This window comes from Molothrus aeneus, chromosome 12 (genome assembly GCF_037042795.1).
Source record: "Molothrus aeneus isolate 106 chromosome 12, BPBGC_Maene_1.0, whole genome shotgun sequence".
Lineage (NCBI taxonomy): Eukaryota > Metazoa > Chordata > Aves > Passeriformes > Icteridae > Molothrus > Molothrus aeneus.
The window spans coordinates 8,738,603-8,760,399 of record NC_089657.1 but is presented as its reverse complement, the minus strand read 5'-3'; the positions used below and the strand labels follow the sequence as shown (position 1 = coordinate 8,760,399).

Sequence of the window (21,797 nt, the reverse complement as noted above, 5' to 3'; positions counted from 1 at the left end):
TTTGAATTAACAGCAACTTCAGTGGTATGATCTTATACATATTCATTTTAAAAAAATCCAACTACTTCTTCCCACAAAGCAGAAAACTTCTCAATTTTAAGTTACCACAGTTGCTTTCACTTAACCTATCTCAAAAAAAATTATAAATTCAGAGGGTTTTTTGTAAAATATTCTCTCTCATGTCTAGCCTTAAATTCACAACTGCTTAGTATACTTTATCTACTTCTCTTCACGCAAATATACATTTTAAAATATTTGAAATCTAACTATTCTCATATCAGGTTTATTTTCGAAAGCAGTATTTGAGACTCCAATCCTTACATGGTTATACAGTAACCATCAGGCTTTGTATCCTGTCAGCCATTACCATATATTGTGGCTGGGAGAGGGGAATGAGGAGAAGAAAATGGTTTTTGTTTTGTTCTCATCAGTTTGACACAGAGATTGTTCTGTATTTGGAAGAGAGGTGAAGAAACATCACAAACAGCAGTAATTTTGTAAAATGAGAATGAATTCCTAATATAAGAAGAAGGATGGAAGAGGTGCAGCACTAAGTGATTCTGCAGCCCTCTGGTAAAGGGGACACACACAAGTATCTTCAATCAGTAGGAGCTGATTTCTAAACAAGCAATAATTTAAAGAAATTCATAATATTCACAAAATATTTCAGATTTTCAACCTCAGTCCAGGTGACATTCCCAAGGTACCTACTATTTTGCGCTTGATCATAAACAGAGGAATTTTGGCATGCAGAGGGGTTACAGACAACTCCTTGTGGACTGTTGACAAATACAATCTTCTTTTAATATTGTCAAAATCAGTTATCCTATAAAAGAAAAGTCAGGAGAGAACGGAACAGATCTTTGTCAATTCAATAATCCAGTATCTTTGGGAAATCACAAAAATCCTGTTCATGTGCAGAACCTTTATGTCAGTGACAACAAATATGGAATTAAAAAACTCTTTTACAAGATGAGTAACAAGATTTCTTTCTCCAATTCAACCTTTGTGGTTATATCCCTGCATACATAAAATCACTTTACATGCTAATTTCATTTCAACAGTATACACTCTTTGCTAGATTTCCACAGCCCTCCAGAGTATGAAAGAATTCAATTTGTATGAACTAAGAACCCAGTAGCCTTTAATAATCACAAGTATTTGGCCCCTTAAGCTTGTCTTATCTTGGGGCCTGCTAACTAGAAAAACATTATTTGCTTTCTTTTCCTAAAAGTGCCTCTGTCACTGCATATAGATTTTTTTCAGCTTAAAGGTAAACACAATACATTGTCTATCTGTTTTACTTCACAAGGACTTATCTTCAAAGGTGAATTATAATGCAGAAGTTTATTGCTCACTATTCAGGTCATCTCACAATGATACCAAGGACACTGAATTTCAACATTTCTAATAAATTTAGACTACAGCCATGGTCACAAAAAAAAAAAAGGTTTCCTTTAAACTGATAAAGAGGGTAATTTTAATGTTCTGTTTCCTTGAAGGCTTGTTAGCAGCTGTACTGGTTTTGGCTGGGACCCAGTTAAATTTCTTGAGGGCAGCTTGGAGAGTTCTATGCTTTGCTGGAAGCAGTGTTGGTAACCCTGGGATGTTTTCATTGCTGCTGGGCACTGCTTACACCGAGCCAAAGCCTTTTCTGCTCCTCACCTCATCTCACCAGGCAGGAGGCTGGGGATGTATGCAGAGCTGGGAGGGGGCAGTCAGGACAGGCGATGCCTCCTGACCCAGGGGAGGTTTCAGACAACACAGAGCCATGATCAGCAGAAAGAGCTGTGGGGAAGGAGAAGGAATGGGAGAAGCCCAGAGCTACCTTGTTTTCCCATGCAGCCATTTCACAGCATGAGGCCCTGAGCTCCTGGAGATGGCTGAACATCTGCAGGCCCATGGGAAGGAGCTAATGCCTTGTTTAGATTCTGGTTCCGTGTGCAGCTTTTGCTCCTCCCATTAAAAAGTCTTTATCTCAGGGCACAAGGTTTTGCACTTTCAGCCTTGTGCATTCTCTTCCCCAGGAGGGAGAGGGGCCACTGTGGCTCAGCTGCTTCCTGGGGTGAAACCACAGCAGCAGCACAACCTTGAGAGTCCCCAACACTCCTCCCTTAACACTCCAGAGCACAGATATCACTTTAAAGGCTGCAGTCTGGGAGAATATGCCTAATCTATGGGGAAACAATGATTAATTTACCTATTACCTTGAACAAGCCTATTTCTAACAGATGGGTATTTCTCTGTAATTAGCAGCCCCTCTGAGATGACAAACACTTATAAAAAACAACTTTTTTTTGTCACTACTTAGTGTTGCTAAAAGTAATTACTCATAATCATTGTCCTGTAGATTTTTTTATTTATTTATTATTGAAAACACCTTTTCATTAGCTAAGGACTACCCGTAGCTTAAATAATGAAATTATAAACTTGCAGAATAACAAAACATTCATAGGTTTCCTTAGGTCAGCTTAACTCTGGGGCAAATTACATATTTTAATTATTTCTTTAGTTATTTTTGCCAGTTTGAGAGTTTAAGCAAGGACAGTACAAAATATACTGCAAGTATGTAAATATCAAAAGGTTCTACCAGTACAGGCAGTAAAAATACAGAAGCACCTTCCCGTTCCCCCATAGTCATTAAGACCATCATCCAAAGCAAACTGTTCACCAGCTTTGCAGAACTTGCTGATTCTTTCCTCTCCCTTGCAGATAACCTGACCTTTAATCTATTCATCCTCATAACATGGGTGGGCAAATGAAAACAAAGTGGAAGACTCATTATCTGTTTCATTTTTAAAGACTGGCAGTTCCTTTTATAAATCACATGTACTTGACAAGCAGAAACTCCACTACTGTGCCAAAAAACCCCTATTATATCCTCACTATTGCTATTGTTTGAGTTGAGAGATTCCAGAATCAGCTGCACATATTTTTATAAATGGATAAATTATACCAAGTCCTTGAAAAGTGATTTCATCAGAACACCTCCACGTGTCTTACAGTGCTGGTACCTGGGCTTGATCTTACTTTTGAAGAAGTTTAAGCAAGATGTGAAATAATTCCATGAAGATCACCAACAAATGGGCCACATGGCTAAGCTTCTGATTAAGGCATAATTCCAGCCATCACTTTACTTCCCATACAGCCTTTGGTGAAAAACCTATGCATCTAGTTTCCAGAAACTCTTCACTCTAAATCTTGGATGTTCAGAAGTGCTAAAGTTCAGTCCAACAAAGCAGTCCAAAGCAGTGGAGCAATGGTTGCTTGAGGCTCCCTGGATTTCCTGGTTGCATTTAGAGCTGAGCAATTGTGCTGAGAAACCAGGCAGCTGCAATAACCTGAGTACTGAGAAACAAAAATACCATCCCTGCTAAACCTCAAACTGCATAATTCTCAACAGAGAATGGTGCTTTAAATGAGGCTATGACAGAGCAGTAGAGCCTAGAATTAAGTCATGCATATTTCCAAACAACTGGCAATAAAACCTAAGTTCATTCTATACTATCAGTTCAATATGCTTAAATTTTATTATTTATTTTTTATACGAATAGGTTTATCTCTCTCGCTCATGAAAAAAAAATAAGAACTTTGGTTATGGAAGGGCCACTGGTAAATTTACAACTCAGTTACATTCCAGAATGTAACACTGAATACATTTGTTTAGAACAAAAGACATACATTAATATCAGACTCTGTCATATAAGTCTAAAGTAAGACTTTTTAGGCAATAGATGTGCCATAAGGAAGGGGCAAACCTGAGATGCTCAGATATAATCACTCCTAAAGAAGTGTACTTTATTTTTGTAAATACATTTAAAATAATAAAAATTCTTATATTCCACAGGCAGAGGTAGATGAAATATTCAAACGGGTAAATTAAAAAAAAAGAAAATGGCCTTAAAATTATATAAAATAATTTATTTCCCAGGAGAAGGAAGATAATTATTTAAGAGTTAGTGTAACTTTCAGACTTTTCAATTACATTGCTTATTGGAAAATAAAAATAAAGAAAGGGTCTGGAGAAACTCTTTTCTGAAATAATTCAGACAATGGGAGATAGAACACCAGATCTCTCAGTTACAAAATGTGTCCAGAGTACTTTTGGTGGCACACAACTTTTTTTCCTGCTATCCAAGAGTAGAACTTATGTTAAACCTACAATAGCAAGAAGCATCTGCAGCACACATCTTGATTTTCAAAGATGAATTTAAAAAAAATCTATATGGGAGTTAATGTATTTTTATTATGTCTGTGCTTGAGTATTTATATCTAAGGGTCAGATGTAATAGAAAAGTAATGAGACCATGTTGAGAAAAATGAGGTGGTCAACAAGAAAATCAACCTCATTTATAATAATATTCCTGTGATCAGCAGGTGCACAACTCTTCCAGCTATGGTCATTAACTGCATTCATTTCACACTTAACATCTACATTTGCAAGCCATTTGAAAGTAAAATTACCTTCCAATTCAATTTTCAATTTTATTTTACATCTTCAAATTTGATTGACTATTTTGCTCACAATGGTAACTATAGTGAGATTGCAAGTGAATGGCAGCAACTACCCAAGAGCACAGATAGACTCATCTGCTCAGATTGCCTATTCACTTTGCTTCTGTATGGATAAATGGATAATAATTTATAACCATTTGTTAATGTTCAATTCAAGGCCAAAAATGAACTTAGGAAAAAACAATACTGAACTATTGAAGGGATGCTTCATTTGTCAGGATCACTTGGTCTTCAAATGAAAGTGTTCTTCTCTGTATAAATGATGTAACCTGGAAGTTTACTAAACATGAAAGCAGGTATTTCATCGATGTTGCTAAGCTCCCATGCAATTTATAACTAACAGAAATCTCTTTGTATCCTGGTCAAAATCCAGAGAGAATTCTCTGCTAATGCTTCACTATTAGTACATTAGTACTTAACAACTGTAGTGCCATTTTCTCCATAAAGGCATGTGCTTCCTAAACATTAAATGGTCACATCATTATCATCATCACCTCCATTTTAAAGACAAAAAACAAAGTAATACCAATTGTCAGCTGATTTGCCATGCTTTCAGATTCTCAAATTTCCTTATTCAGAGGCACACTGTACTTCACATACATTTCATTTTATGTGCTATTTGTAAATTGGCCTGGTAGGAGATACACTGAAGTGGCTGCCTGATGATCTGCAGTCCAGAACAACGTATCCTGCCCCCATAAAAACAGAAGTAGTTACATTGAAAATCATCAAATCTCTACAAAATAAGGGATCTGGTAGACTACCATGTCACCCAGACCTAGAGAACAAGTTGTACTGTATACTGGAATTTCCTGTTGATAGTGTTTTTTTCTGGAGAGCATTAAGAAAAAAATCCCACAAAGTGCCCTTAACCAGTATCCATAAAGAAGGAGTAACACAAGTGGCAGGCACAAAACAAGAATCATCAAATCTGGTTGCCAGAATGAAAATCTTTCAAAATATGAGCAGTTATGAAGAAATGGTGAATCCTGACCTCTCCCAACCAAAATACAAATAATTAGTGCTTTAGTACTTATTAGTGCTTCCATCTAAAATTCTAGAAGATGTGATGACTGGGAGAGTTATTAAATTTTTTTAACTTTCAAATATATGAGTTAAAATCTCCTTTGTAAATTATGAAATTCAACATACCCTAATACTTCTAAGAATATTTCTGTATTTCACTCCTGCTTCACCAAAAATCAAGGAACATGTCTCATGCTACTAAATACCAGAATTTCAAATAATCTCTCAGCTAAATCTATTCAATAAAGTTTACCTTCATTCTCTATCTAAAATCTTCAAATAATTTCAGATGTACATGATAGAATTAGCATCTATGTCCTGCTTTGAATTTTAAGAGGTTGGTCTAAGTTATACAAGACTAACCAAGATTCATATTGTTCTGTATCTGAAAACATGCTGGGTGTTTAGGTTAACATGAATAATTTATGATATCTCTGTCTGCATAGCTAAAATGATGACTGATTATGATAGCATCTAATTCACATAAATTCAAACTGTTATGGTATCTATGAATAAATTAGCTATGCTTGTAAAACCTATTATGTTGTGGTTATTAAAAATCTCAAAGTAATAAGCTTATATTTATAGAAACAAATGTTTGAAAACAGGAAATATGGTACCAAAATATATATTCCACTGTTCTGTTCACAGGCCTTGCAATAAGATTTCTTATCAGCAAGCACAACTACTTCAGGAATGAAAAGATTTTAACCAACTTTTTTCCCTACAGATTTTTTCATACATAACTAGCTTCAACAGAAAACTTAGCAGGTATGTTCCAGAGTTTGAAACTCTCAAAGAGTTTGCATTAATTCAGAATATAACAAGAGCTGATGCCTTCTGGAGCTGGCTAAGGCTAGTGGCAAACAAAGCTAGTTTGACTATGAACAGTGGGATAGCAACTGAGCCAACCTGTTGATAAGTGCTTTACCAGCTGAGCAAAGGTTGAAAGGCTGAGGTTGGAACACCAGGAAGAATTAAGAAATTAGGAGACATAGGTACCATTAGAGTCAATGAGCAATCATGTGAATCCTCAGCACATTCTGGCTGGAAAGATGGTCCATAAGGTCCTGAGTGATTCTAGGAAGGGGCAGCACAGCAGAGCCCCACAGCACATTAATAGTGAGCACCACGTCTGGGCTTGGGGGCAGCAGCAGCTCCCCCTGACAATGGGCATGTTTGCTCTGCAGGGTTTCATGGCACAGCTGAGGGGAGCTCTTAACACAACTCAGACTTCCCCAGATACAAGTTGTGCCACATTTGTTTTACAGCTGTTTACCATGCCAAGATTTAAACAAGTTTGAAGCAGCATGAATTGGCCATCAGTGAGAGAGGCAGTGTGACTTCAGAGCTGCAGCAATGGATGAGCAAGAACCATGCCTGAACTGGGGAAAAAAAGATTGAACAATACACAGGGACTCATACAAGACCACAAAATGTTTCAGTACATAACCAGGAATTGAGCACCTCATCCTTGTTCTTAGAGTAGACCAGTCAGCTCTTTTTGTTTTCTTTTTGTTTCCTTCTATTTTTTTTTTTTTTTTTGATGATATGGTACAATTTCAAGGTCTGTTTCTGCACATCAACTACTCTACTGTTTTACAGCAAAATTTGCTGTAAAACTTTTCATTACAAGATGTCCTAATTTCATGTGATACCAAACACTAAGAAAAACCATATCAGAAACAAAGTGTGACCATGACTGGCATTACAGTTCTTTAAGAATAAATGTTTGAGTGCTGGTCAAAATGCCAAGCAGAAGTACTAACACCCACATGTCCATGTATTGGGAATTAAAGCAAAAATGACAACACAAGCCAGATGCTGTTTTCTTTTACATGCAAATATTTTTTCAAACATTGAGTTACCTTTGCTTTTTCAGAAAAGTAGCAAAATTTGTAACACTGAAGATTTAACAAGTGGCTACTGCATTTGCAGCAGACAACTATGTTCAGCATTACTAATAGCTTAGCTATTATTTGCTCCAAAGAAGCTGCATAAATTACATGCTCTCTACCTTAGTTGTGATTTTATTATGCTTCATCAAATTTTTCATCCACAATCTATTTTACACATTTTTACACAGATCAATAAATTGACTGCTAATGTGGTGGTATTCATCTAATCATGCCACATTAAAAAGTATCTAAAATTCTATTAAGATTTCTTCTGAAGAAAAGATAAACCAGCTAATATATGGTTTGCACATTTCAGTATTTATGGCAGGAATCTCTAATGACTGGTGACAGCAGCAAGTTAGAAAGTTTAGCTCTGCTGATGCCAGCAGTGATGGATGGTCTTGAAGAAATTCTTGTTTGCTGACCAAATCAGTTACTGAACAGAATGCAAAAGAAGATGAGGCTCAAACTAAATTCCTATTTCCATCTCTCTGCAGAATGGGAGAGCAAGAAATGCAACATAAAGCTTCATGCCCAGCTATTACAAAACTTGTCAGTGATTTTTACATAAAGTAAATTTCATAGCTTGGCATGCTATCAATTTTCACTTGAAGCTGCTCAAAGATTCAGCACTAAGTAGTCAGGTTGTGTAAGAAACCACCTTTGAACATTAAACTTCAGAAAGCAACAACACCATCAACACTCTGCAAACAAGCAAGAGATTTCTTTCAAAACATCTGGAAAGAAGGGAACTGAACAGCAGTCACATGGCAAGAAGGACTTGTATTTATTATTTACTGGATTATCTTAAATCTGCTAGAATAAAATAATGCATTGTCTGTTCAGCAAGTATTGAAGAACTTTATGGGTACAAGTAAGTTACAGTTGATTTCAAATACAAAACTCAGTATTAAAACTATTTTTAAAGAACTTTTATTAACTTTTTAATACAGCTGCACTCAGTGGGGAACAACTGATATTGTACTTTTAAGACATAAACACCTTCATTCAAAGTAACTGGAGCTCCAGAGAAAATACAGTTAATATGGTTTATATTATATGCATTATATAGCAATATAGTATATGTTACATAAAAAATATATATAGCAAATACAATATACATGTATTTAAATCTATAAAAGTACCTAAGAATATAATAGGAACATATATTTGCTTTTATAAGAGGGACACAGTAAAGATGAGAACAGGAAGTAGAAAGAAAATATTAAAAACATGTGAAGTCTAAATATAAGCTGGAAAGAGAAAAGGTAAATAAGGGTGGGAGAGGTGATAGAAAACGTTTTTATCAAAAAAAGCAAGCAATGAGAAAAATGAAATTAGTAGAAGTAGAAAAGAGGTTCTTGTTAAGAAGGTGGCAAATACCCAGAAGAATCAAGCTGAAGATGACTCTACAAAAAAATCTGAATTCCTGCACTGGTCATGAAATCTCTGCCCCTGCCTACACAATGAACATGAGAAACAAATCTTGGTTTTGAGCTGGTACTTGGTGTTTGGCCTCTGTTGCATGACATATCCTGTTTGTTTTGTCCTTTTAAATTCAAACTTACAGAAAGTCAAACAAAAATAAAATCCTTCTTTCACTTTACACGATTTAATTGCTAATTTAATTGATATCATTCAACCCATATTTGCTTGCAGGGCTTCTAATGGGTTTATATTTATTTTCTTAGTCCAATCTCAGATATTCTATGGGCTATAAAGCTGAGTGAGTTGTGCTGTTTATATATAGTATAAACAGATGGTGTCACTAAGGGAGAAATGTTGTCCAAAGCCTGACAACTGCCCAAGTTTAAAACTCTATTAAATGATTTCACACCTAACCAATAAAATGTCTGTTTCTGCTGTATCTCTCTTTCTTCACAGTGTGGAACAAATTACACCAATTGAGTACTCCATTTGTTTTTCTAGCTTTTTGTTTGGTTGTGTTATTCTCCTCTAGTTATTAGAATATGTATTTCTTTTTGCCCTGGACCAAAGGGCCCTTTCTTATGATTAATGAATAAGTCTCATGAATTTTCAGGCAGTCCTCATGCACCAGTATTTTCATATGTTTGACAAATCTGTGCTCCATTTCTTTGGATTTTTCATAATCTTCATTCAGGATTTTTTGGAGTTTGTTCTGTCTTCAAAGGAATGTCAGTATTTAAAACATCTAAGAAATAATGATCTCATTAGCTTAATTACTTTTTATTGACTTGACAAGTCACCATGCTTTAATGCAAAATATGCCACCACAATTAATGACCTCAATCAAGAATTCACTTTAAGTATTCAAAGAAATTTTATGCATCTTACAGTAACTCAGTGGAGAAGTCTTTTCCCAATGGCACAAAAATCTGAAGTGTCAGATATTGCTGCACCAGTCCCACTAGAAACAGGAAAAAAAAAAAAAGCTGTGTGCATGCAGATGCACATTTCACTATCCAGCATTTCGATTTTGTACCATATGCTATGCTCCTACAACACTATTTCCCAAGGTTCACATAACATATGAACACGAGAAAAACCTGAAGAAATCCAATTCAAACTGCAATAAAAGTATTGTTTTAAAAGTCCATCTGTGGCTTTGGTGGAATTCTCATGAAAGCAAAAGGAACCTTTTTTCTTTTAGCTTACAATTTTTGTGCTCCAAGAGCATGAAGACAATAAATATCCCATAAGAATTTTAAAATGAAGTAATACTGTCCTATCAAGATTATCTTATAGTGGCGTTAAACTTGCACTCATGTTGGTGACAATTTACACCTTGCTAAGCAACTTCAAGAAAACTCTTGGGTAAGAATGCAATTCAGATCATGACAATGCCTCTCAGTGGAGGCTTCTGATTTTTAGAATAATAACAACGGATTTTGACTGAGGGAGCAAACAAAAAGATTCAGGTGGCTTCCTATCAAGGGAAAACAGTACAAAGCTGTCTGAATTGAACCATATGTTGTTTTCTTAGATATTCCATCAGGGATCACACAGGATGCTTTTCATTGACTTCACAAGCCTGAACAGCAACACTGGCTCCTCCTCTAAAGAATGACACATCAGAACTTTCTTCTTTTGAGGGCCAAATGACACCTTAAAACTTCAAATTAGATTTGCATATATAGTAGCTTTTCTTTTGGAAGAGTATACAAAGTTCCAGTGCAACTGGGAGACCATATACTTGATTAATGAAATACTTGAGGTACATACACCTCAAGAGAGGAAGAGACCAAGACAGAAGGAAACAGAATGGTAACAGATGGAAACCTGACTGCAGTATTGTAGCATTAGCTAAAGTAAATTTAAAACCAAACTATTTTTAGCAATGATTACCCACACAATAAATTCTTAATTCTCATTTTAATATTTAGCAACAGTTAGCAACTGTTTTTCTTTTAATTGTTACTGTTTGCTATATTAGTTTATTAGACCATTGAAAATAAATTAGTTTGCTTTTTCAAAAGATACATTGCATTAATATTAATTTTAATGAAGATAACACCCAATTTCTTTTATGAAAATCAGACTAAACTTAAAGGCCTTACAGAGTCATCAGCCCAAAAAATGTATTCTTTTTTTTTTTTGTGTGTTTTTTTGGAAAAAAGTTATGTCTTATATTAGAAGTACACTGGAAGATTCCCATACCATTTGTTTAAAATCACCATCTCAATTTTTCTTCAAAAGAAAGCAGTTAATTCTAAGCCACCTCAAGTCACTCCTACAACCCTTACAAAGTACAGCACCCTGTCATGGAGTTTAAGGCATATGATGACTTCTGTATTGCAGAAGTGTATTTCAGACTGCTCGGATTCTGGATTATTGTGGTGCAACAGACATCCTGGGAAAACACTCCACAGTACCCTTAAACACTCTTTACATAAACACAGAGGAAATTTGGGTATAAATTTCTTGTACTGCTAGCACTTATTTGATACAAAACCAAAAATTCTTTAAAAAGTAAAATAAGAAAGGGGACAATAATCTAGTTTCCATTCATTAATGCCAGTAGAATTACTGACTTTATTAACTGCTGAATGGAATCAGAGGTTATTTATCAGACATTGGTCTGTAGCAGGATCAGGTACAAAGTGACCTTGGCAGCACCAGGACATGTTAGACCTTCCCTACAGCACTTACTCTAATATGGCATTCCTGTAAGATTTACTTATTTGTAATTGACCTGCTAAAAAGTTAAAAAAACTTTTCCATGCTGAATTATGTCTGAACTAAGGGAGAATAATGTTTAGCATTCCAATATAAGATTGAAGTAATAATCAGAACAGCATCACAGACATTGAATTCTTTGATACTCACAAGTTTGTTTGGTTTCCCTTGGTAGCTTCATTTTGTTGATTAGACTGTTTCCTTCAAGTACAAAAACAAAGCCTTTTAGTTCTTTGTCGTATTCCTACAGAAAGGAACAACAAACATTAGCATCCTGATAGAATTCTCCTCCTGTCAACCAACCATGCTAGTAACATCAAAAAATACAGATGGCACTGCAAGTATGACTGGCTCACATTTGATGGCAAAAATATAATCCACACAAATATGTCCTTTACTTGTGTGTTTTATGAACAAATATTGCTGACAAACAGGATTCACGATTCAGTGAGCAAAGCTCAATTCACTGGTTACCAGAGTGCCAAAATTACTTTCTAAATATTTAAACTGTAAAATTACACTGTGACCAACTCAGTCTGCAAGCAGGCATACAGAAGTAATTTAAGTAGTCATTTAGTCTGCCAAAATGATAGAACTGCAAGTGACAACTCCACTGTCAGGTCAAAGCCCTCATTACCTTCTAATTTTAAGCTTCATTCACATTTTTCTGGTTTATACTCTAGGTTTTATAGATTTCTTTAAAAACTTACTTTTGATATAGCTGACGGGTTGCCAAAAATCTTCCATTTTGCTCCTGGGTTCTTGCCTTGAGCACTGAATATTTCAACAAACCGGCCCCCCTATGATAAAATGGTTTAAGGATACATCATCTAGTCAAATGCTCAGCACTAAATTGTCAAGGGTCAAGATGAGAACCTAAGAATCCCTCTGTATCATGTTGTTACCACAGTCAGTACTACTGATCAGTCAGACAGCAGAATATAAATAACAGCTTCTAGACTACTATAACATATCAATTCATGTAGTCAATATTTGGCTTTACTAGAGTGTTAGAAGATAAAATTGAAGGAGTATTTTAAAATTATTTTCTCTATTATATCACTCTCTAAAAAGCAAAATTATTGTAGATATTCAAAAACCATGCAAGAGATGGCTCATTTATATTTAGATAAGATTTATTTCTACAATATGCCAAATGAAGTGAGTTTTAAAACATGCTGCTAAAAAATAAAGGGTGTTGCAGATAGGATGTTTTGTCTGATTTCCAAAGGAAATGAAGTTTACACCATTTGTCTACATATGTGAATGACTCTGCCCACATATTTTGCAGTAACTTTTCTACTAGTTACCAAATTTCAACCTGATTTGACCTAGCAAAAACTTACTAACTTTTCTGAGCCAACTTAAGCAGCCTGGGAGTAGATCTGTTCCAGGCAGTATCACCATGAAAAGGGCTACAGCCTTCATAAGGGAGCAGAATTACAACTGGAAAAAGATTATTACGGATGTGCCTGTCAGGTGAAAACTCCTGACACAGAGCATGTGCCTACTGGACCTCAAGGAATCCAAACACAGGCTCTTGGGGAGGTTGGCTTTATCACCTCTGCTTAGGGAATTACTCACTTCTAGATTTTTGCCATTTGATGTCGCATTTTTTGTGACATCTGATGCACTCAGCCTACAGTTTGCTAAGCATTTTTCAGCAGCATGGTTGACCTAATCAATCATTACAACTCTGCCATTCCCTTCTCATTTCTAGTTGCCTGCACTCCCAAATTCTCTTTATGCTCAGCTGCCCAAGCAATTGCCTATAAGTCAGAATGAGCAAGAGGGGCATGCAAAAGAAATGCTCCTCAGATTAGTTTTTCAGAGAACATCAACTCTGCACTGTATATGAATTAGGTATTTTCCTCTGCCCACACACACCTGGCAGCTCCAGCCACATGGCTGATCCGGTAGCTGAACTTAGGAAATTCAAAATGGCATTCCATAAATTGCACTTAAAATATGTTTTAAACTAATAATGGATGAATTTTTTTAATATGGTATACTATCAATTTCCAACTTACCTGATTCATTTAAGGACTACAGGATCAAGCTCTCAAAAAGTTAAGAAAGATTTTTAACTGCCAAGCTGTATGTACTTGCAGCAAATCTTAAACAAGTGGCTTTTTCTTCCATCTTTACAAATACATTTTGTTAGTAGCACAGCCCTTGAGTTGGCCCTGATTTGAGGTTAAACTGAACAGGACATGGAAAAATACCAGACATGACATGAGAAAATGGCAAACAAACAGTGATGCTTCTTTTGCTGACAAAGTTACTTGGTGCTGTGGAGGATTGTTAGGTCTCATAAGGGGCCCCAGTGAAGTTAGGCAAGAAACTGCCAAACTCCACAATCAACTGGAGGGGAGTATGGAGCATCTCTGGGAGCACAGTCCTGCTAAGCCAGTGGCAGCTAGGCATCAGAAATTCCATGGAAAGCTGAGACAGCCTAGGGAACAGCATCAGGAATATCAATTTTGGGTACAGAAGTAGCTTATCTGGGCCCAGTGGGGAAAATGCAGTTGTGGTGGGCTGCTCTCTCGGGATGGGACTGGTGCAGAGAAAGGGAGGGCAGAGTGTGGTGGAAAGAGAGGCCAGGAAGGAGTCAAAGGGATAATGAAGCTCCAAATAATGTGACTGCTGTTGTCACATGCTTGTGCTGGACTAAACCAAGCCCCTTTTCTGACTACACCTTAGGAGCTGGGACTCCTTCCATGACTGCATGGAAGCAGATGTGCCTTCCCTGGCCCACAAGGGTAAAGAACAAAAGCCATTGGCAAACTCATGTTGTGCCCATTCTAGACCTCACAGCTACCCAGTACTTCATAACACTTCTACAAAAATACTGAATTATGAAACACTCCAAAACACTCCTGTGGCTGGACTTTTTGCATCTCAGAATAAGCTATTTTAATTGAGCTCTCTCAGAGATGAAGTGAGAGTGGGTAAAAATTAGAACGATTTCTGTTTTACCTGATAGTGGTTTCTGAACATTTTTCCAGCTTTCATAGGCAGAAAACAATTTTAGCTTCTCAATCAGTAAAGACACTTGCAAGCTATGCTGAAAAACAAGAAGACAACTTTATGTAGGATTTGACATGAAAAGATCCTATAATGACACTCCAGCCATATTTTAAAATATGTGAATATTATTATGAAGTACTTTTCTGAGTAGAAATGTGTATCAACTGCATCAGAATGCTACTGCAAAAGAAATAGCACCAAAATAATATTAATATTGACACTGTCTTGGAAAACATTCTTTTTGTGCATCAAGTACTCAGGGCTGCCTTTTCTTATATTCCAAGTAGAACTAGTAATTTTCAATCAATGAAAACCTTCTCATTCTTTAAAAATGCTTAAAAATAATCTTTAACACTTTTTTTATTGTTCTCTGTTCTCAAGTGCCTACTGGAAAACATTAAAATCCATTAAAGAGGAGCTTAACATTCAATATAGAAAAGTAGAAACATGAACAGCTGCAACAGAAATCTCTCCATCTAGAGGTATTTGGCAGAGACTTCTGAGACAAGTTATCTTCTTTCACATTCAGCACTCTTCTTTGAGGATGATTACTGTAAGACTCAAACCAAGCACTTCATTTATCTGAGGGCTGCTCAAGTCACTGGGAATTAAGAGATGTCTGCAGTTACAGAATTGGAACAGTGGAAAGGGAAGGGACTGACACTGGACGTCCCTCTTTGATCACACTGAGTGTCTGGGGGCTCACCTGGCATCCACAGAAAGTGAAGAGACCCTGAACATAAAAGGGAGTTGTCACTGCAAAGACAGGGAGAAATCAGCCACAAGAGACAACAAGCACCTTCACTGAGAACTGAAAGTGCTCCTAAACTCACACAAGAATCCTTTCACAAGATTCTGCCTCACTTTTATTTGACATACTTTCTTCTGTTCATGTTCAGTTTGGGTACAAACAACTTAAGAATTAAATTATTTTTAACTACTGGATATTTTTTCAGACTGCAACCAGTTTTTTTAACAAATGGAAACAATATGCTGACCAGGTGATTATAAATACAGCTTCTCATAATGACCAGTTCAGCTCTGACAACGAAAAAGTAACAAAGTTAAAAAAAAAAAAAGAAAACATATATGACTACAAATGAACTAGAAATTCATTGACAATATGCATGAGTTCATGAAGAATGAATCCATCTAAAGGATTAGGGCAGCATTCTATTTGAAAAAGTAAATAATCATTCATTTATGAAAACATGATTAAATCTATTGATATTTATCCACATTGATTTTAATTAGCAACAATTGAATCTTAAAGTTGTCTGTAAATAAAATAAAAACAGAAAAACAATCAGATATTGTAAATTTATCCCATGCTGTTGCCAGAAATATTAGGTCATTTAAAATTTTTTTATTATAAGGAAAATGAATTTAAACCCCACAGCATTTGTAACAGGACCGTCAAAACTTGTAATCAGTATTTTGATCAAATTTAACTGATATGGTCACTGCACTTCTAAAACACCAGTTGCATTATCCTTTATTTTCTATACAGATTTTCCACTTGCTGGCATTTTTTAAAAAATTACTACATTAATATTTATATTGAGCTACTTAATTATGAATGAGACATTTCAGAAATACCTTTTGAAGAATGCACTCCTAAACCAAGTGTATTAGACTTTTCCTTCTCTCTAAATATTCACTTAACATAAAGATCACTTATTTCTGAAATCACTGCTCATTTTTCTGTCTGCAGCCCTATCTTTGTTATTATCTACAGCCTTTAAACAAGCCAGAACTACTCAAAGTTGTATGGTTCATGTCTTAGTGAGAAGTAGGGGCATCATGAAACTAATCTCAGTGATCTACTGTTTTGAATTTATAATATATGTGTGAAGGACCTGTAGTGAATGTGAGACAGGAGCCAAACCCTCCTGCAGGACATTTACAACCAGTGTATCTCCTCTGTAACTCACACTCTGAGGCTTAGAGGATTAGAAGATAAAATTGAAGGAATACCATGGAGTATTTTTAAATTATTTTATCTATTATGTCATTCTCTAGAAAGCAAAATTATTGTAGCTATTCAAAAACCATGCAAGAGATGACTAATTTATATTTGGTAAGACTTATTTCTACAAGTTGCTAAATTGTCATTTTAGGACTGAGGATTTCACCATTGCCCAGTTTTTATTTATTATTGATTTTAAGTGAAGGAGATGCAAAGGAATACACTTCTTTTTCCTTGGGTCAAAGCACTTTCTTTAACTTTTGCTTCAAAGATCAGTTTCAGACTTGCCAAGAATCATGCACCAAGCAGAGCCCTCACATATTCTGCAGTTCTGTTATGCCTTATTACATCTCAGGAAAAATATCAGGACTAAATAAATGTGAGGAATTCTAATCTAAAAGTCACTGTACAGAAAGTTTTCACTTCTGAGACTGAAAAAAACATAGCTCATCTCTTTCAGGGACTACTACCATTATTCTGGCTTAAAATTTGTCATCAATGTAGTTGTTTTAAACTGATATTCATATGGACAAGGTAGCTTATCTGCTAATTTGCAGAACATATTCTATGCAGACTCAGAAAACTGTGGTAGGTACCAAATTCATAACCAGGTGGCTCTTCCCCACTTCAGTGGAAGGTAAACTGACCCGAAGTTTCCAAGCATTTGTGTTTGGACAAGTCATTCAGCTACGAAGCTGATCACTGTAAACACCTCTGTGAAATCAGCAAAATGTCAGTTTGTTTTTCATTCAGGCAGGAAAAATACTGCAAGTGACACTGCAATACATCTTTGCTCCTATATTGCTTAATTATAACTTCCCAAATTTCATTACTACAAATGAAGACTAGAAATTACCTTTGCTATTAAGATTGGTAGCCACTAAAACCATTAAGTGAATGACATATTTGTCACGTAATTACTGAGGCAATGTTAAAAAGTGCTTCCATTATGCATCAAGTATTATTGTCTTTAATTATAGTAAGCTATTCTTAAAGGAGAGAACAGTCTGGAAATTGATAGTTGGGGTATTTTTCCTCTTTTCACCTTCCCTCTTCTCAGTCCCTCCAGAAAGTCTAAAATTCAAGAGTACTTAAAATCCAGAGGGTCTATTGAAAAAAAATCACCAGCAATTTGAAATGCAAGTCCTCAATTTTTTGCATAGTTATCAGATAACATATGACATCTTTGCAGAATGCCACAGATTAGTAGCTTTCTCATTTTTCAGTCAGAGATCAAAATTATTTTTTTAGTGCCCTGAACCATGAACCATGAATGCTTGTCCAACTGGAAACACAGGCCTAACATATCAGTCAATGACAAATAATCAAGAAAGTAATTTATAAAGTTAAGCAACAATGAAAGATATTTATCTTTGAATAGATTCCTATCTGAATTTACCTTGTGATGTCTTGGTTTGTGCAGTGACTTTGATTGCTGGTTTCACCATGCTTCTTACATCAACAATAAAGTAGCAGTGTCCAAAGGGTCCCATATTCCTTCCATTCACCCAAGCCACTCAGGACTCTGCAAAAAATATCTCCATTCTATGACAGCTTCTCATATGTATTTCAATAATACTTGGTGTTTATGTAGTCCCAGATTCCAACAATTGGTCCTTTGAAAGTAACAAGCAAAAAGAGTATTTCACAAACAGCAAATGCAAACAGACCTTCATGCTTTCTTAATCTAATTAGTACTAAGCACTGCTCTAAATCCAGGACAGACAGGGATGGACAGACTGACACAGACCTAAAACCCTTCATAGTCATGGTTAGTCCCTTATCTTAAAAGGCACTATTTACGTAAGTATAAAAATGCAAGCTTCTGTTTGATATCCCAGTGTTGGAAAAGCAATGCTTATTTGAGATTTTTTTAAATTCCAAAGTCATATCTGTGAAGCAAAATAAAGTGAATTTGCACATACTAGTAATTTGCATTGAAAAATGACACGAATACACTATTTTTGGCAGGGCACACAGGCTTAGACCCAAGACTGTTCATACACATAACTCACCATCATAGGCCCAAAGCCAGAGCTGATTTATGGTGGCTGGGACACGCCAGGGAGAGCAGTTCATCACTGATGAAGGGTTTTAGTATCTCCCAGACAAATGAATTCCACATATTAAATATTTAAAGCTGAGTTTGTAACACCACCATATATTTTCTCAAAATACAAGTTACCATAATAAATGAGCAGAAAGACCATTAATAAGCTATTGCAAGCCTACTGGCGCTCCATCGGGCGAAGCTTTTATGCACAACGCGCAGAATTAAGGGGAAAAATAACTCAAAACCGAGTCTTTCGCTTTATAGAAACTGGACCGCAAAACGCTTTGACACAAGACCGCGACACCTGCGGCTCCCCCTTCGCTGCGCAGCTACAGCGGCACGGCCGCGGATCCCCCGCCCCTCCGCCGGAGCCGGGGCTGCGATCGGGACGGGGATCGGGGATCGGGGATCGGGGTCGGGGTCAGGATCGGGGCCGGGGCCGCTGAGCCGGGGGCGCTCCGTCCCCGCCGGGTCTCACCTGGGTGAGGGCGGCGGGGCCGTTGAAGATGGCGGCGCGGGCGGCGCGGCCCCTGAGGGCCGGTACCGGCTCGGGGACAGCAGCGGCGGCGGCGGCTCCGGGGTGCGGGGGTGCCGGTGGCCCGTGGGGGCTGCGGGCCCGAGGTCCCCGGCCCGGCACCAAGTCACTCACAAGTGGCCGAGGCTGTGGCAGAGCCTGCGCTGGCCCCTCACAGGTGCCCCCAAGCGTGTGGGAAATGACGCCGTGTCGCCCAGTGCAAATGTCGTTGACATGTCAACTCATGAAACATATTTGTCCTTTCCCCTTTAAGGATGCATTACCAATTTTTTTTTTCTCTTTTGTTTTGTTTTGTTTTGTTTTCTGAGGGACGAAGGGTGAGTTACAGCAGCCACATCAAAGTCCTTGGTTTTTAAGGAATTACAGTGGCCTCGGAGGTCTGGCATTTTTCCCTGTGAGAGGGAAGCGAGGACAGCCCCATTGGTTTAACATCACTGACAAGTACCAGCAAACACCTCCCGATAGCTTCAAAAACCTCTGGGAACAAGGTTAGGGGGAACCAATTTGATCTGGGGTTTTATAATGAGATATTAGTCAAAGAAGATCTTCCCTTGAAGTGACTGCTTTTTTGATCACAGCATTTCTTCATGAAACTTTGTAGCCTTTTCACAGAAAAGAACTGGAATACCGTTTTCTTCCTCAAAGTGTGTCTTAATGTTTCTATGAAGAGCAATTTTTAAGAACCTTGTAACCCATCACGGCATAATGACATAAATGAACTGAAGGGCTGAGACCCCATGGGACCCGCTGTCCTCAGCTCACCATTGCTCTGCTCACCATCCTCGTTTTTTGTCCTGAAGGTACCATCCTGATTTTGCCAAGGAAGGGAATGAGTTAAATCAGTTTTAGGATGTATTTGGCTTTCTCATTTTGCCTTAGGATTTTCAAAGAAATCCAATGTTGTTTTATCATACTCTGGATTACACTGATTAGAGTTCTTAGGTATTGGAGATAAGGAAAACAATAATACTAAAGCAGAGCTACAGGTTATTAAATGAAAACAGTTAATAGAACAAGGACAGAAGAGAGACGATGATAGGAAAAGAAAGGTTAAAAAACCATTGTGGAGTTCTATAGCCACCAGAAACTACATAGTTCATTACATATGGTTTACCCTGAAGTTGTTTTGAAATTAATTACACATAGTATTGTATCTAAAAACCCTGCACCCTTTCTGACAGGAGTTATGCTAAGGCCTGAGTAGTTTAGAAATTCTGGTTAAAAACTGAGATTTGGGCTGAAGAACCTAAATTCAAAATGTTGTATGAAGCAGCCATCTGTGAGTGGAAGGTGTAAAGACCTGCCTGCCTTCTGGGGGCAAAACTGGGCTGCCCAAGTACTCTTTGCCAGCTGCCACTGGAAACTGGTTTTAGGCATACTGTGAGGGAAATTTCTCTCCCCTGTTTTTTTTTTTTTTTCCAGATTTACAGAAAAAACCTCCTATCTTGTGACCCAAAAATTGCAGGTAACGTAAGACTGACATGGAATCTTGTGTCATTAAATTTGGTCCATCCATAGTCTGAGCACATCATACTTCTGTATTCTGTTTTGGAATTATGCTAATGTGGGAATCATTGTAAAAATAGTGATGAGACAATCAAGGTATTTGCTATGATTAATTCTTTGAGATTGCACCTGTAGGTTGGCTGCAGTTTGTACCTGAGCTACTGGGTTATGCACTTTTCTTTGGCTAAATATTTGAAGCCTCTGTGCAGTGTACAACTACTAGTACAGAGTGTTCAGCAAGTGCCTGGGCAATAATTTGGGAAAAACTGTGAGAACTCAAATACATTTATCTTCACCCCTTACATGTTAAAACATATTTCAGTGAGGCGATTTCTGTTGTGTCTTGGACTAGGAAAATGGAACACATGAACATCCCTTCTTCTCATAAATAACCCAAGCATAAGGTGTGGTTAGGTCTCCTGTCTTAAATTAAAATACTGAGAAGTTGGGAGCATCATGCTGGGAAATGAATTGATTTAATTTAGGAGAGTATTCAATGTGCATTAGATATCTGATGTGTGATATTAAACCCAGCCATTTTTGAAGGACCCCCCACTGACATAGCTTGGGTTTGTATTCATAGGAATAGTTCTGTATTTTCCTTCATCCTTTCCTGACTTAGCCTTATTACATATCATTGCTCACACTTGGGGCAGTCTCCCTTCCCTCTGTAAAGCTCCATTTCAGCTCTAATGAACATTTTCCAGTCTGTTCAGTACAGTACTCTTCTGAATTGGTTTGGTTTGTGCTTTTTTAAGACTGTCAGTTCATGTGGTCTGGAGATCTCTTGTCCTTCTAGTTAATACTGCGTTTTGTAAAATGCTATGTTTTGTCTTGAGATCTATATATATTATAAATGCTATTTAAACTAAAAAAAAGAAGATACCCAGGCATCCTATGAAATTTTCTGCAGTTCCTTCTTGCCATTCTTGATGTGCAGGGAAGGGAGACACAATGTGAGTTGCTGCCTGCCTAGCCTTCACTTGGTGACAGCTGCCATGGAGCCAAGGCATGCTTGCCCCAGTGCCAGACCACTCTGCATTTCCTCTGAACATTCCTGCTCAGCCAGTCACCTTCCTAGGAGTATGTTTGACAAGATTACATCAG

At 37.1% G+C, this 21,797-nt stretch overlaps 1 protein-coding gene across 2 annotated transcripts in view; it reads right to left on the bottom strand.

The window, feature by feature from the left end:
* CFAP20DC (CFAP20 domain containing) overlaps positions 1-19,335 on the bottom strand; it is a 67,529-nt gene extending 48,194 nt beyond the window's left edge. For both annotated transcript variants that reach the window (XM_066557919.1, XM_066557920.1), the window contains exons 1-7: positions 19,128-19,335; positions 17,996-18,212; positions 14,577-14,664; positions 12,308-12,397; positions 11,748-11,841; positions 9,756-9,828; positions 712-826 (exon numbers count right to left, since the gene is read on the bottom strand). In XM_066557919.1, the coding sequence (XP_066414016.1) occupies positions 712-826; positions 9,756-9,828; positions 11,748-11,841; positions 12,308-12,397; positions 14,577-14,612 (408 nt within the window). In that variant the 5' untranslated portion in view covers positions 14,613-14,664; positions 17,996-18,212; positions 19,128-19,335. The remainder of the gene's footprint in view (positions 1-711; positions 827-9,755; positions 9,829-11,747; positions 11,842-12,307; positions 12,398-14,576; positions 14,665-17,995; positions 18,213-19,127) is intronic.
* Positions 19,336-21,797: the final 2,462 nt, after the last annotated feature.